Source organism: Conger conger, chromosome 3 (genome assembly GCF_963514075.1).
Source record: "Conger conger chromosome 3, fConCon1.1, whole genome shotgun sequence".
Classification (NCBI taxonomy): Eukaryota; Metazoa; Chordata; class Actinopteri; order Anguilliformes; family Congridae; genus Conger; species Conger conger.
In genome coordinates this window covers 51,518,414-51,532,346 of record NC_083762.1, presented here as the reverse complement: position 1 = coordinate 51,532,346, position 13,933 = coordinate 51,518,414, and the positions used below count along the sequence as shown (strand labels likewise).

The following is a 13,933-nucleotide window of genomic DNA, read 5'->3' as shown; positions in this document are numbered from 1 at the left end:
ATTTACCATTATATGAGTATGCAGAGCAATCGTCAGACCCAAGGCCCATGTTGTTACAGACCCACCACATTTGAGTTGGTACCAGACATTGTGGGTTTGAAGGCTTCCTTCCAGGTATAGGAATAAGTATGACTCATCAGACCGTACTATTGCTCAGAGGTGCCATGTTTGTGCTCCCTACACCAGGTTATGTGTCTTTGTGCATTAGCCTTGGATGCAGGTGGTTTCCGAATGGCAGCCCAGCCATATATGCCAGCTTTGTGAAGCTCATTGTGTTGTTTTTTGATTGAAAATGGGTCACAGAGATGTCGAGTCATATCTGTGGTCATTTTTAAGTCCGGGGATTGTTTAGCATCTTGTTTTGGTATCTTTTGTATGTATTATCATCATTTTGTATCATGATTCAGTCATGTTAGGAATGTATTTAACAAGGGCACTAAACTGTTCGTATTTTGTATAATTCAGAACATGATTGTAAACCTGTTTTTTATGTTTTTCTATTCAGGTTTTAATAAAAATTTAGATAAGAGTATCAAATGTATTTGAATTAATTATAAGTCAATTTAATATTAGATTTGTTATAATTATTAAATAAAAAATCACTATTACAAAGAGGTTTTGCTTAATTTGTGTAATCCTGTTTAATTCATGCTTAATTTAATATACATTCCATAAACTACATTAAGAAAGTCTGCTATAAGTAGGGCACAGGATTCATGGCTTTGGCCTTCATTGCTATGGCTGACCTCGCTTTATTAGAAGATTTGGCTGAAGGAAGAAGACCGGGCCGGTTTGATTGCTGAGGCTCACAAGTTTGTTCTGACCTGCCTATGTGAGTCTGTCACCTGTGATTCCAGACAGCGACGTCTCTCCTATAAGTTTGCCAATGTGTTCATTCAGTGTACACAACTGGGCCAAACTCTGACCTTCCCCTGTGGCTGATGTGCTTCCTTTGTGGACTAGGACTTTCTTTATTGTCGAACCATTTTCGTTTTACCTGTAGTAAATGGAAATTGGAACCGAGTTTACAACAACAGCTATATCCTGCTAGGCTTTAGTCTTTCCTGGCCCTGACACTCCACTGCTTACGCTACTGAATAAGATATGTTTTTGGCTCATAATTCCATTAACGGCACTTTCAAAGTTAATCTTTTCCCGGCTTTAAATTGCCTGCAATGAAATTCCAAGCTCCTTATGTGGAATTTTAGGGGCGTCAATTTAGGCTAATCACAAGTTCTGTGAATGCGCTTTTCATTTACGACTGATTGGTATTTATCAACATACGCACGAGGATACAAAGAATGTGTTGTCTTAAATCCTGCAAAATGTGTTAGTTTGGGTCCGATTACGCATTCCTTTACAAATTGTCTCACGGAAATTTTGATAAATGACGCCCTGTGTGTGTGCGCGTGTGTGCGCTGGAGTCTCCACTCTCTCCCTCGTGGAGCTTGCTGGCTCAGATCTTGCGAGTTCTCCTCCAGCCGACTGCCTGGCTCTCATCAGAAGCCTGTGTTTGGACTGAGTGCTGCGCTAAAATCTATAAACACACACACACTCACTGTCTCTCTGTCTCACACACACACTCAGACACACACACGTGTGGCCATGCACACGCACTCACACACACACAAGCGTGCACACTCTCACACAAACACACACTCTCACACACACGTGTGCACATACTCAGTCACACACATGCACACTCTCACACACTCACTCTCTCACTCACACACACTCACATGCACACACTTACACACACTCTTTCTTACACACACATGTACACACTCTCTCATACACTCACTCACACACACACTCTTTCACTCACACACACTCACATGCACACACACACACTCACACACACACACACACAAGCAGTGCTTCACCAGGAGGAGCAGCGGAGGTGGCGTGCGTCGTGGCCAGTGGGCTGTGCTGAACCCCTCTCCGTGGGGCATTAGGCTCTGTGGCAGCGTGAGCTGATTGTGAAATAGTAGATTAGTACAGATACAGTGCATAATGGCCTGAAAGCCCCATTTCCTGTGCAGATAGAGTCTGTCCGCGCGGCGGCACGGCTGCCTCCACAACCCTCCCCAGCCTTTCTGGCCTCGTTCAGCGCTTACATACCACTCCATCGCTGGTGCCCGTTATAAACACCTGTGGTTCTTCTATAAATGTATTTCAGTTAGTTGGTGTCCATTTTCTAATTAATTACTGCTCATAACTGTTTGTGTTTTTCTTATTACTTATAACTGAGTTTTGTTTTCAAAAGAGCCACACCTCAGATAATTATTGTTAAGTATCAGCAACATCGAGGGTTTATGGAAAATGTAACGTCAGTCTGTTGATTTATTAGATGGATGCTTTTTTGCCATCCTGTTGCTTCGGGTAATTTTCAAGCTAATTCTGCTGCTAATAGCTGCCAGCGCAGGATTTCCTACATGCAGGTTAACAGGGTCAGTACAATCAAGGCAGCCAAGATCTGTTCTCCTGGTCCCTCTGGCTAGATATTACAAGTGTGTTTGGAAGAACAATGCAACGGGTGGTGACGCTGCTTTCATGTGGGGAAGGGGGTTTCTGTAGTCCTGGGAGGGGTTCTGTATGATCGGTTCTGACTGCCCCCTCTAGGAAAAAACAGAAGGAAAACTTTGACTTCATTGCAGTTTCTTTTGTATCCACCTCAGCTTGGTCCCGTCAGTACACAGTGCATCTGGTACCATCCTATCCGATACCGAGCTCTCCTGTTCAGATCGCTGTGTGTGTGTTGATCCTCTTTCTTTTTCTAGTGTTCTTTCTCTCCATTCTCTCTTCCCAGTAGAGGTGAGGAGGTCAGAGTCATGCTGATGTGGTTTCACTCTCCTGGGGAGAGAGTAAGGTATTTTTCGCATCTACTTCTTTTGCCCAATCAGAGTGCGTTTGTCGTTAGTGGGGTTTTTTTCTTCCGTTATCGCTCCTTCGATTTGACACAATACAAATTCAGTTTACTTCGTTTACTTTGCGCAATAGTTGTCATATCAACAACGTCAGTTTGTGTGTGTGGGGGGGGGATCCTTCCAACGAACATATTTTGAAAACCACAAAAGATAGTTTGGAGGATAGTTAGTTCGTAGCCCACCGCAACAGCCACATGTGGACAGAAATTTACTAAATCTGGAAGCGCCTGGATAGCCAGCGTCGGAGGCGTCGCTAGGAGGAGGTGAAAGGAGGAGTGTGTGATTGCGCGAAGAGAATCGCAGCGGCCACTCTGGCGGCTCCCGCTGATTACAGATTGCGTAATTAAATTACTGTGCTCTGCTGGGGGGGTCTCGCTTCTTAACGCTCTGCGGAGCTCATTAAAGACTCGCACGGCGAGGGGTCGCTCAGTCGCGCTTTCCAACGGCAGCGGAACTTTCTCCGCTCGTTTTACTGCGCGGTCTGACGTACTGAGCCCTAATCCAAAGTGTCACCTTATACTGACCCGCCTGCGGGGTCAACTCCGATCTGACATCAATGTACTTTCTATTCGATGGAGAAGTCAGTGAGGAGAAGGGAATTTTCTGCACCTTGGTTGAATATGATATATTTGCTGTGTTGCCGACACCGTGGTGCTTGAAAAAATGTCACAGTTACGGACCGATTCTGGCTCTCTGTGTTCACTAGGCTTGCTTGTATTGCAATTATCTTTCTATGTTACGTCTGTTTTCCTTTTAAAATCTCCTATTTAACCTTTGTTGTTTCTTTCCTTGTCTTTCTTTGCCGTACTTGCTTAATAGTTAGGCTACCTGTAGTCGTGTCTTTATTTCTACGTTTCAGCGCCCTTTTTTTCTGTCTGATGCTGATAGTCATTATTGTTGTTGTACAGTAGTCACTAGAAAATATGTAACTTACAGAACAGGCACAACAGTATTGGGTGGATGCATTTTCTGCACCACGAAAAAAGTGTTGGTTTTGCAGCCAGACAAGAGGTACCTCTAAAACTTGAGTTTCTCATCATGAGAGTTTAATGTAGCCTTGGGTGTGATTCTGCACAGTGAAGATTAAGGAAATTGTAGTCGTATCTTGAGGAAATTATCGCTGAATGTACAAATCAATGGGAAAAAACAGCACCCGCTAAAATATGTTGGATGTGTTTGTATCAGAAACAAACATACACATACATTTCGGCAATTTCCGTCTTCGTAGTGCTATCGACTGCGCCGGGGAAAAAAAGTTTCATTTTCTTATTTTTTCCACGGTCAATAGCACTCAGGAGATGCTAGTTTCCAAAACGAGTATTCTGCTTATGCATGACTGAAAATTAGTTTTAAATATTTGAGCGATTTTACATTCATAATATACAGATAAAGGCATAAGAAACATACAGATTATAAACAGACAGCTAATATATTTTCTTTCTGAAGGTATACAAAGGACTCGGAATCAAACTAACCGCGATGAGGTAGGCTATTGAGATAATCGCAATCGCGAGGCTTTTGTCGTCTCTCGCGAACATCGAAATAGGTCGAACCTCCGGCTCTAATTTAAACTGCTGAGGAAGGCGATGTGAGAAATGGAAGGCTTGCTTTTGTCTGTCTTGCTCACTTGCTTTTGGATCTGTTTAAAACGGCCCCTCTAATAAAACATTTTGCCTCGAATTGGCCGCGAGGTTTGTGTTCACCTCGTCTTTGTGCACACGAACGAGGGCTGGATATTGTCCAAAGAAAACAAAGCGTGTCCTTTCAGTGCTGCATCGTGGCTAATAAACCTGGGCTGCTTGTGAAAGGCGAGGCGTATGCTCCTTGCGCGTCCCACTCTCCGAGTCCGTCCTGATTGACGCGCGATATTCACAGGTCGTCCTGAGGGGGTTGCAGTGATCTTGCACAAATAGCAATTTTAGAGAAGTCTGTTTACTCTCGTATAAGAGTGGGCGATGTCCAAAAATCATATCACGATTTTGTCAGATGTTGGGCGGTTGCCTACACGATGCAAAACACAGTATTTTGTGTGGATGTGTTTATTAAACAACGCGATTAATACATAAACATGCTTGTTATTTTTAGTAATTCGTACGTTTGACATTAACATTTCCGTTTCTTTAAAGTTTCAAATTAGCTTGACTAACATTAATGACTTCTTTCCTAATCAGCAAATATAGGGGCACATGACTTCAAAGATGGCTGTGTATAAGCTAATATTCATGAATTATTTTAATTAATAGCTTTGCATTTATATTAAAAACAATGCGGCGACATGCCTTGCAGCATATAACCATATGCGAAAAACGCCGCAGTTCTACTTTAGTAGCCTACAATGAATAAACCGGTCACCATTTGTTGAAATGTTATGTTACCCATTATTACTTGCTTTGAAAAGCCTCGATGGAAAAAAAGAAAGAAAAAACCTGCCTGAAACGATATTTAAACCAATAATATTTGCAGGCGAATATTGGTGATTGTGCTGACATTGTAGTAATTTCTCATGCTTCTAGTTTGCACTGTTACTTGCAGTAATTATATTAACCAGCTGTTCATAAACCCGTTGAATACAATTATGTGTTCATTCTGGAGCATTTATGGTTTTCCTGTTTTTTGTCATCGTTTGTTATTAGTTTTTATATGTCTGCTCTAAGCCAAGGGAAGTAGCTTGGATAACCAAAATATGTTGTGTTTCCCTCTCAGATGCAGTCCTGGTTTGGAACATTCAACCCTGAGAGGGAGAGGAGGAAGGTAAGAACTGGATTGTTCCATTTCTGGTGGGGGGTGCAGAGGTGGTTCCCGGGTCGAGGGCAGCATGACAGCCATTGGGTTCACATGCCATAACTAAGCCCTGATGATTCACACAGGAAATTCAATACACTTCCAAACACCCCTCCCCCCCCCCACCCCCCACCCCCACCCCCACCCTCCGGCCTCAGTGCTTTTAAACCAAACAAAAACACATCTGTTTTCTGCCACCTCTTTGCACACTTCCTCATAGCCAGCACCATAACGGTGCGCCAGCCCGGGGCAGTCTGTCACCGGCCTGGCCTTTCTCTCTGCGGCCGCACAGGAAAGCTGGTGAACCTGCCCTCGCCTGCCACTCTCAATGGAGCCCAGTTTGTGTCCCAAACCGGGGGAAAGTTAGCATGGGTGTGAAGTGTACTCTATTGTAGTTGATCGGCCGATTGAGAAGTGACTGACAGACAGAGAATTGTGAGGTCCTTGTGAGATCAGTCATGCCATCCAGACAGGAGAGATACTCCCATCACCCTCCACTGGCTGCCTATGGCTGCACACATCCGTTTCAAGGTGGTAGTGTTGGCATTCCTGGCTGCTAAGGGGACTGCCCCACCATCCATCCAGTCTCCAATCGCTCCCTACACCACAGCAAGACCACTCTGGTCTGCCAGCTCTGGTGGCCTTGTGGTCCCCTCATTACGAGTAGCAGGACATTTGCACGTTCAACATCTTCTCTGTTCTGGTTCCTCAGCGGCAGGCAGGTCATTCCACCACTGTCTGAACAGCAGAATCCCTCCTAATATCATCCATACCTTTTCAGACTGTACCGCCCCCCTTATAACCCTCTTTTGTACCCTTAAAAAGAACTGCACTTAATATCACTATTGTTTTTGTTTATGACTGCTCGACATGCATGTTTTGCTATTTATGGATTTGATACTTTTCACTTGTTGAGGAACTTTGTAAACCGCTTTGGATTACAAGCGTCTGCTGAATGACTAGAGCGTTAATACCCATGATGCCCCTGGGTCAGTGGGTTGAGGGGCGAAGAGTGTCCACTGGGGAGGGTGTGTGTATCTATACTCGCGTGTGTGTGTTTGTGTGTGTGTGTGTGTATATGCACGCATGTGCTGTGTGTGTGTACAATAATTTTTTCATATGTGTGGTGATTGTTTATGTACGTATGTCCGTATGTGCGGTATGTTTCTGTAGCCGTGTGCGGGTATGTGTGGTGTGTGTGTGTGTGTGTGAGAGAGAGAGAGATGGTGTATATTCAGAGCGAGTTGGGTGTGGTTGATGGGGAAGGTAGACCGTTTGATGTGTGGATCCAATCTTTGGCCTTTCATGTGTTCTGAGGGACATCTGGCCGGTGTCCACACAACTGCTGTGCCTTTGAAGGGAACAGGTGTAGGGCACTGTGTGGGAGTCTGGCCACTGGCCTTTCGCTTCGTCCGTCACACAGTCCTGTCGCCTTCATTGGTCCTCTGTCCGTCTGGCCCCACCCCCTCACTCGTCTCGATCACCCAGGCCACTCCCCGTCACTAGTCTCCCACTCCTCCCGTTGGTCCTTTAGTCGCTGGACATTTCATTTATGAAGATTAAATTGAAATATTGTGTCCCGAGCGTGAAACCCCATTTGCAAAAGAAAAGGGATTTAATGTGCAGGTTATTACACAGACTTAAAGTGGAAAAAAACAGGATGCACCTTTTGGCTGCAGTTTCTGTTCCACCGACGGTGCGGCTACTTAACCTGTGATTACAGCGTCTGAGCGCCTGGCCGCTACAGACGCAGCGCAGGCAGGAGAGATCGATTCATCTGCGGAGCGAGGTTTAACTCCAGCTGCCCCAACCACCGTGGTTCAGCTCAGGCTCCCGAGGCGGGTACGGCAGGGTTTGGGGAGGGAGGAGGGGTAGAGTTGTTTTTGAAAGGAGGATATCAGCCGAAGCGGGTTAGCGGACGTTAGCGGACATGCTCGTGGACAGCGAGGCGGATCGATGCCGCGGGAGGGAGGCCGTGTCAGGCGGGGGTGTTGGGTAAACGGCAGGCGGTCAGTGCCCCGGCGTGACCTCTCTCTGACGCCCTGCTCTTCTCCGTCTCCTCTCTGACGCCCTGCTCTTCTCCGTCTCCTCGCTGACAGCCCCCGTCTCGGGCTGTCACCGCCCTGTGAGTCTCACCCCCCCCCCACGCTCCGCGGAGAGTGGAATCCCGCTCTCGTTTAAGGCCCTTCGCTTTGGAGTGGGCTGCTGGGAGCAGCTCACAGCCTGCGTGCTGCTGGAGAAGAAAAACCCAGCGCTCTCTCTCTTTCTCACTCTCTCACTCCTCCTCGCTCTGTTTCTCTCTCTCACTCCCCCTCTGTTTCTCTCTCTCTCTCTCCCCCTCGCTCTGTTTCTCTCTCTCACTCCCCTCTGTTTCTCTTTCTCTCTCTCCTTCTCTCACTCCCGTTTCTCTTTCTCTTACTCTCCTCTCTCGCTCACACACGTGTTCTCTCTCCCACACATGCTTTCTCTCTATCTCTATCTCTCTTTCTCCCTCACTCACACTCACTCTCATGGACAATTTCTCTATCTGGCACACACGCTTCATCTCTCACACACATCCACCCACACACACACACTTCAAGACACACACTTTCTCTTTGCAAGAAATGCTTTCTCACACACCGCTAGAAATGCTTTCTCACACACACGCTTCCTCTCGCTCTCGCTCTCACACGCTCGCCCTTTTATCTGTCTCGACCCCCCCCCCCCCCCCCAGTCCCCCGCTGGGCAAAGAAAGCGGAGCGCGTAGCGTCTCCCTCAGCAGCGTCTGTCAGCGAGCCCCCGAACCTCAGACGCACGGGCGCGGCGTCACCTTTAACTGAGACGGGCACGGAGAGGGGGAGGGGGGGGGGGGGGGGGGGAGGGGAGGAGAGGGGCGGAGGGGTAAAATAAGAGCCGTGTGGGTGGAGCCCGATGTAGGGAGCGGGGCCCGTAATGAGGGTTGACAGGGGAGCCGGCTCGTAATTGGGCGCCTGCGTCTGCTGGCAGGCAGGAAGAGGGGTGGGAGAAAAAGGGGGAGAGGGAGCGAGAGGAGGCGCATCTGCTCCTCGCTCGAGAAGACGAGGCGAGCAATTACGAGCACGGCTCCCTGTCCTCTACGGGCTGATTGAATACATGACGGACTTTAATTTTGCCCTCCGCCCACTCCTCCCCACCCCCCACCCCCCCCCCGCGTGCAGCACTCACGGTGGGACTAATTGCTTTCCTGCGCGTGGAGTGCACAGGATCTGCCTGAGTGCTCCTCTCTCCCTCCGTCCTTCTCTGTCTTTCCTCCTCCCTCCTTCCTTCTCACTCTCCCCTCTCTCTCTGTGTCTCCTTCTCACTACCTTCTTCCTTTTCTCTCTCCCTCCCTCTCATATTTTTCCTCCGTCTCATGCACTCCCATCCTTTTACGCTGCTGCCTTTTGCAGAGGTCAGTGCTCTACTGCCAAAACAGCCTCTGCTGATCTCTCTGTGCTGATCTCTCTGCTCCTGTCAAAATGAGGCAACACTGCCTCTGTGCCGATCTCTCTGCCCCTGTCAAAATGAGGCAACACTGCCTCTGTGCTGATCTCTCTGCGCTGGTCTCTCTGCTCCTGTAGAAATGAGGCAACACTGCCTCTGTGCTGATCTATCTGTGCTGATCTCTCTGCTCCTGTCAAAATGAGGCAACACTGCCTCTGTGCTGATCTCTCTGCTTCTGTCAAAATGAGGCAACACTGCCTCTGTGCTGATCTCTCTGCGCTGGTCTCTCTGCTCCTGTAGAAATGAGGCAACACTGCCTCTGTGCTGATCTATCTGTGCTGATCTCTCTGCTCCTGTCAAAATGAGGCAACACTGCCTCTGTGCTGATCTCTCTGCCCCTGTCAAAATGAGGCAACACTGCCTCTGTGCTGATCTCTCTGCGCTGGTCTCTCTGCTCCTGTAGAAATGAGGCAACACTGCCTCTGTGCTGATCTATCTGTGCTGATCTCTCTGCTCCTGTCAAAATGAGGCAACACTGCCTCTGTGCTGATCTCTCTGCTTCTGTCAAAATGAGGCAACACTGCCTCTGTGCTGATCTATCTGTGCTGATCTCTCTGCTCCTGTCAAAATGAGGCAACACTGCCTCTGTGCTGATCTCTCTGCTCCTGTCAAAATGAGGCAACACTGCCTCTGTGCTGATCTCTCTGCGCTGATCTCTCTGCTCCTGTCAAAATGAGGCAACACTGCCTCTGTGCTGATCTCTCTGCTCCTGTAGAAATGAGGCAACACTGCCTCTGTGCTGATCTCTCTGTGCTGATCTCTCTGCTCCTGTCAAAATGAGGCAACACTGCCTCTGTGCTGATCTTTCTGCTCCTGTCAAAATGAGGCAACACTGCCTCTGTGCTGATCTCTCTGCGCTGATCTCTCTGCTCCTGTCAAAACGAGGCAACACTGCCTCTGTGCTGATCTCTCTGCTCCTTTAGAAATTAGCCAACTGAGACAAAATTAGCCTGTGTGCTGATCTCTCTGCTCCTGTCAAAATGAGGCAACACTGCCCCTGTGCTGATCTCTCTGCTCCTGTAGAAATGAGGCAACACTACCTCTGTGCTGATCTCTCTGTGCTGATCTCTCTGCTCCTGTCAAAACGAGGCAACACTGCCTCTGTGCTGATCTCTCTGCGCTGATCTCTCTGCTCCTGTCAAAATGAGGCAACACTGCCTCTGTGCTGATCTCTCTGCTCCTGTCAAAATGAGGCAACACTGCCTCTGTGCTGATCTCTCTGTGTTGATCTCTCTGCTCCTGTCAAAATGAGGCAACACTGCCTCTGTGCAGATCTCTCTGCGCCTGTCAAAATAAGGCAGCACTGCCTCTATGCTGATCTCTCTGTTCCTGTCAAAATGAGGCAACACTGCCTCTGTGCTGATCTCTCTGCGCTGATCTCTCTGCTCCTGTAGAAATGAGGCAACACTGCCTTTGTGCTGATCTCTCTGTTCCTGTCAAAATGAGGCAACACTGCCTCTGTGCTGATCTCTCTGCGCTGATCTCTCTGCTCCTGTCAAAATGAGGCAACACTGCCTCTGTGCTGATCTCTCTGCTTCTGTCAAAATGAGGCAACACTGCCTCTGTGCTGATCTATCTGTGCTGATCTCTCTGCTCCTGTCAAAATGAGGCAACACTGCCTCCGTGCTGATCTCTCTGCTCCTGTCAAAATGAGGCAACACTGCCTCTGTGCTGATCTCTCTGCTCCTGTCAAAATGAGGCAACACTGCCTCTGTGCTGATCTCTCTGCTCCTGTCAGAATGAGGCAGCACTGCCTCTGTGCTGATCTCTCTGCTCCTGTCAAAATGAGGCAACACTGCCTCTGTGCTGATCTCTCTGCTCCTGTCAAAATGAGGCAACACTGCCTCCGTGCTGATCTCTCTGCTCCTGTCAAAATGAGGCAACACTGCCTCTGTGCTGATCTCTCTGCTCCTGTCAGAATGAGGCAGCACTGCCTCTGTGCTGATCTCTCTGCTCCTGTCAAAATGAGGCAACACTGCCTCTGTGCTGATCTCTCTGCTCCTGTCAAAATGAGGCAACACTGCCTCTGTGCTGATCTCTCTGCGCTGATCTCTCTGCTCCTGTCAAAATGAAGCAACACTGCCTCTGTGCTGATCTCTCTGCTCCTTTAGAAATTAGCCAACTGAGACAAAATGAGCCTGTGTGCTGATCTCCCTGCTCCTGTAGAAATGAACCATCAGCCTCTCCTCTATCTTCTCCTGGGGAAACAAGTCCTAACTGCAGGCCCCCAGCCATGTTGCTTTTTCCCTTTAGCTCTTTTGCTTTTAAAAGGCAGTTTATTACCGTCTGTGAAAAGCATCAGTTTAAATCCGCAGCGAGAGTAACGGCTTTCCATTCACTGAGAAGTGCCGATAAAATGTGTGTGCGCGCGCGTGTGTGTGTGTGAGCGCACGTGCGTGTGTGAGCATGTGTGTGTAAGTGGGTGAGTGTGTATGCAAGTGGGTGAGGGAGTTGTGAGTGAGTGCATTACATGATTGTGTGTATACATGTACCAGTATGTTTGTATGTATCTCTAGTACGCCTATCGTAGCACATTCTGCCTAAGACCAGCAGTGCATTCTGAATGCCTTTGACAAGGCTTGCATGCTCTTGGGCCTCCTTGTACTCAACATAAAAAAGACCCGTATCCTCCACCAGCCCCCACCATGCACAACCTTCAGGCCGACCGCAACACAACCAGGCAGCCACTCCCTAGAAAATGCGCATTGCTTCCCGAACCTGGGAAGCCTGCGGTCCCCCCAGGCCAACATTAACGCCTGCGGTCCCCCCAGGCCAACGTTAACGCCTGCGGTCCCCCCATGCCAACATTAACTCCTGCGGTCCCTCCAGGCCAACGTTAACGCCTGCGGTCCCCTCAGGCCAACGTTAACGCCTGCGGTCCCCCCAGGCCAACGTTAACGCTGAAGTACTGTATATTGGCTGGTCTGTGCCAGTGGAGCCTACACCATGACCTTCAGACATTATGACCTACAGGATTACTGTCCTAAGTATTAAGACTGTGACTCTTCTGTATGGTGCTGAAACATGGACCATTTACAGTCATCTATCCATCCATCATACTCATGGTCACAGGGGGGCTGGAGCCTATCCCAGCATTCCTATACATACACCCTAGACAGGACCCATGGCAGGGCACACACACTGTTCACTCACACACACATCACTCACACACTGATACCTTGGAGCAATGTACATTGATTTAATGGGGGGTTAAAAAAAACACCTGCCAGCTATTTTTTTTTTAAATAATACACTATCAAGAATCTAAACAAAAAAAATGTCATTTGTTTATTTGCATGCATAAATACATAGCCTGTCATAAAAAAACTTTTAATTAGTTTTGGACCACTTGCCTTACGAAAGGAAATATATGTTGCTTAGCTACTCTTGCTGAATGCACTTACGGCAGTACGACTTCTCAGGGTTGTCTGGCGACAGGTGCACCACCAGTTTTTGTTTACCCTTTCCCTGGTCTCACTCTCAGCTGATACAACTTCAGCAAGTTGAGCTCGCCCTCTGTTTGCCCATGTCCTCTCAATCTCTATAAGCTCCTCATCCATACATTCAGGTTGAAATGTGTCACCCTCAGCATCAGTTCAAAAGTGAATGGCATCACTGCCAATTTAGCTGCCATTTGCAGCCAGAGAGTAACTGTCGAGACAGGTCCAACCAAGAGGCTAAATCGGTCCACGCTTAAATCTGCTTATGCAGACCTCTGTTCTTACAATGAATCAATTTGGCAGTTTAGTTTACCCAAAGCTGGTCAGGAGGTGTGACAGGACCAACAGAATCAGGAGGGTCAAACACTCAAAAGAAGTCTGCAACATCTGCAATACGTTTTGTTCATATTATACAATCAAAATAAATCATATTGCTGATTTTCACAATTTGGTAATGATAATGGTCCAAAATGACGTGACATGTTTATTTATTGGTTCCCACTTGCCCTGTTCACTGAGGAAACACCACTACCACCCTGTCCCCCGGCTGCCGAAAAGAGATCGACAAGCCTTCTTCAAACCGCGTCGTGTCGATCCCCGGACCGTGATTCTGAGGAGATCAGGGTGCTTTTGTAGGCGGCCTCCCTCACTGAGTCCCCCCCACCCTCGCCTCCCCCCCCACTGAGCCCCCCCCACCCTCAGAGCGGCGAGCCTCCCCCCCACCCTCCCCCACTGAGCCCCCCCACCCTCAGAGCGGCGAGCCTCCCCCCCACCCACGCCTCCCCCCCCACTCAGTCCCCCCCACCCTCAGAGCTGCGAGCCTCCCCCACTGAGCCCCCCTCCACCCTCCCCCACTGAGTCCGCCCCCACCCTCCCCCACTGAGTCCGCCCCCACCCTCCCCCACTGAGTCCCCCCCATCCTCCCCCACTGAGTCCCCCCCCACCCTCCCCCACTGAGTCCCCCCCATCCTCCCCCACTGAGTCCCCCCCCACCCTCCCCCACTGAGTCCCAACCCCCACCCTCCCCCACTGAGTCCCCCCCCACCCTCCTGAGTGGTGGGCCAATTATGGTGCTCCCTCGTGTGCCGGCAGGACTCATCTTCGGCTCCTCGTGTGCATCAAGGTCCGATGCTTTGGCCGCGCGCCAATGCATAGCATTCTTATCAAATAATGTCAAAACACCCGGGGGGCGGCCATTTCCCAGCGCCACAGCACCTAAGCCAGTGGTCACCGACCCTGTTCCTGGAGATCTACCGTCCTGTAGGTTTTCACTCCAAACCT

General features: G+C 48.9%; 1 protein-coding gene across 1 annotated transcript in view; it reads left to right on the top strand.

Moving 5' to 3' along the window:
* Window positions 1–13,933, top strand: part of si:dkey-100n23.5 — a 175,613-nt gene that overhangs the window by 102,280 nt on the left and 59,400 nt on the right. Inside the window, exon 10 of the mRNA XM_061234735.1 lies at window positions 5,631–5,678. Within this exon, the coding sequence (XP_061090719.1) occupies window positions 5,631–5,678 (48 nt within the window). The remainder of the gene's footprint in view (window positions 1–5,630; window positions 5,679–13,933) is intronic.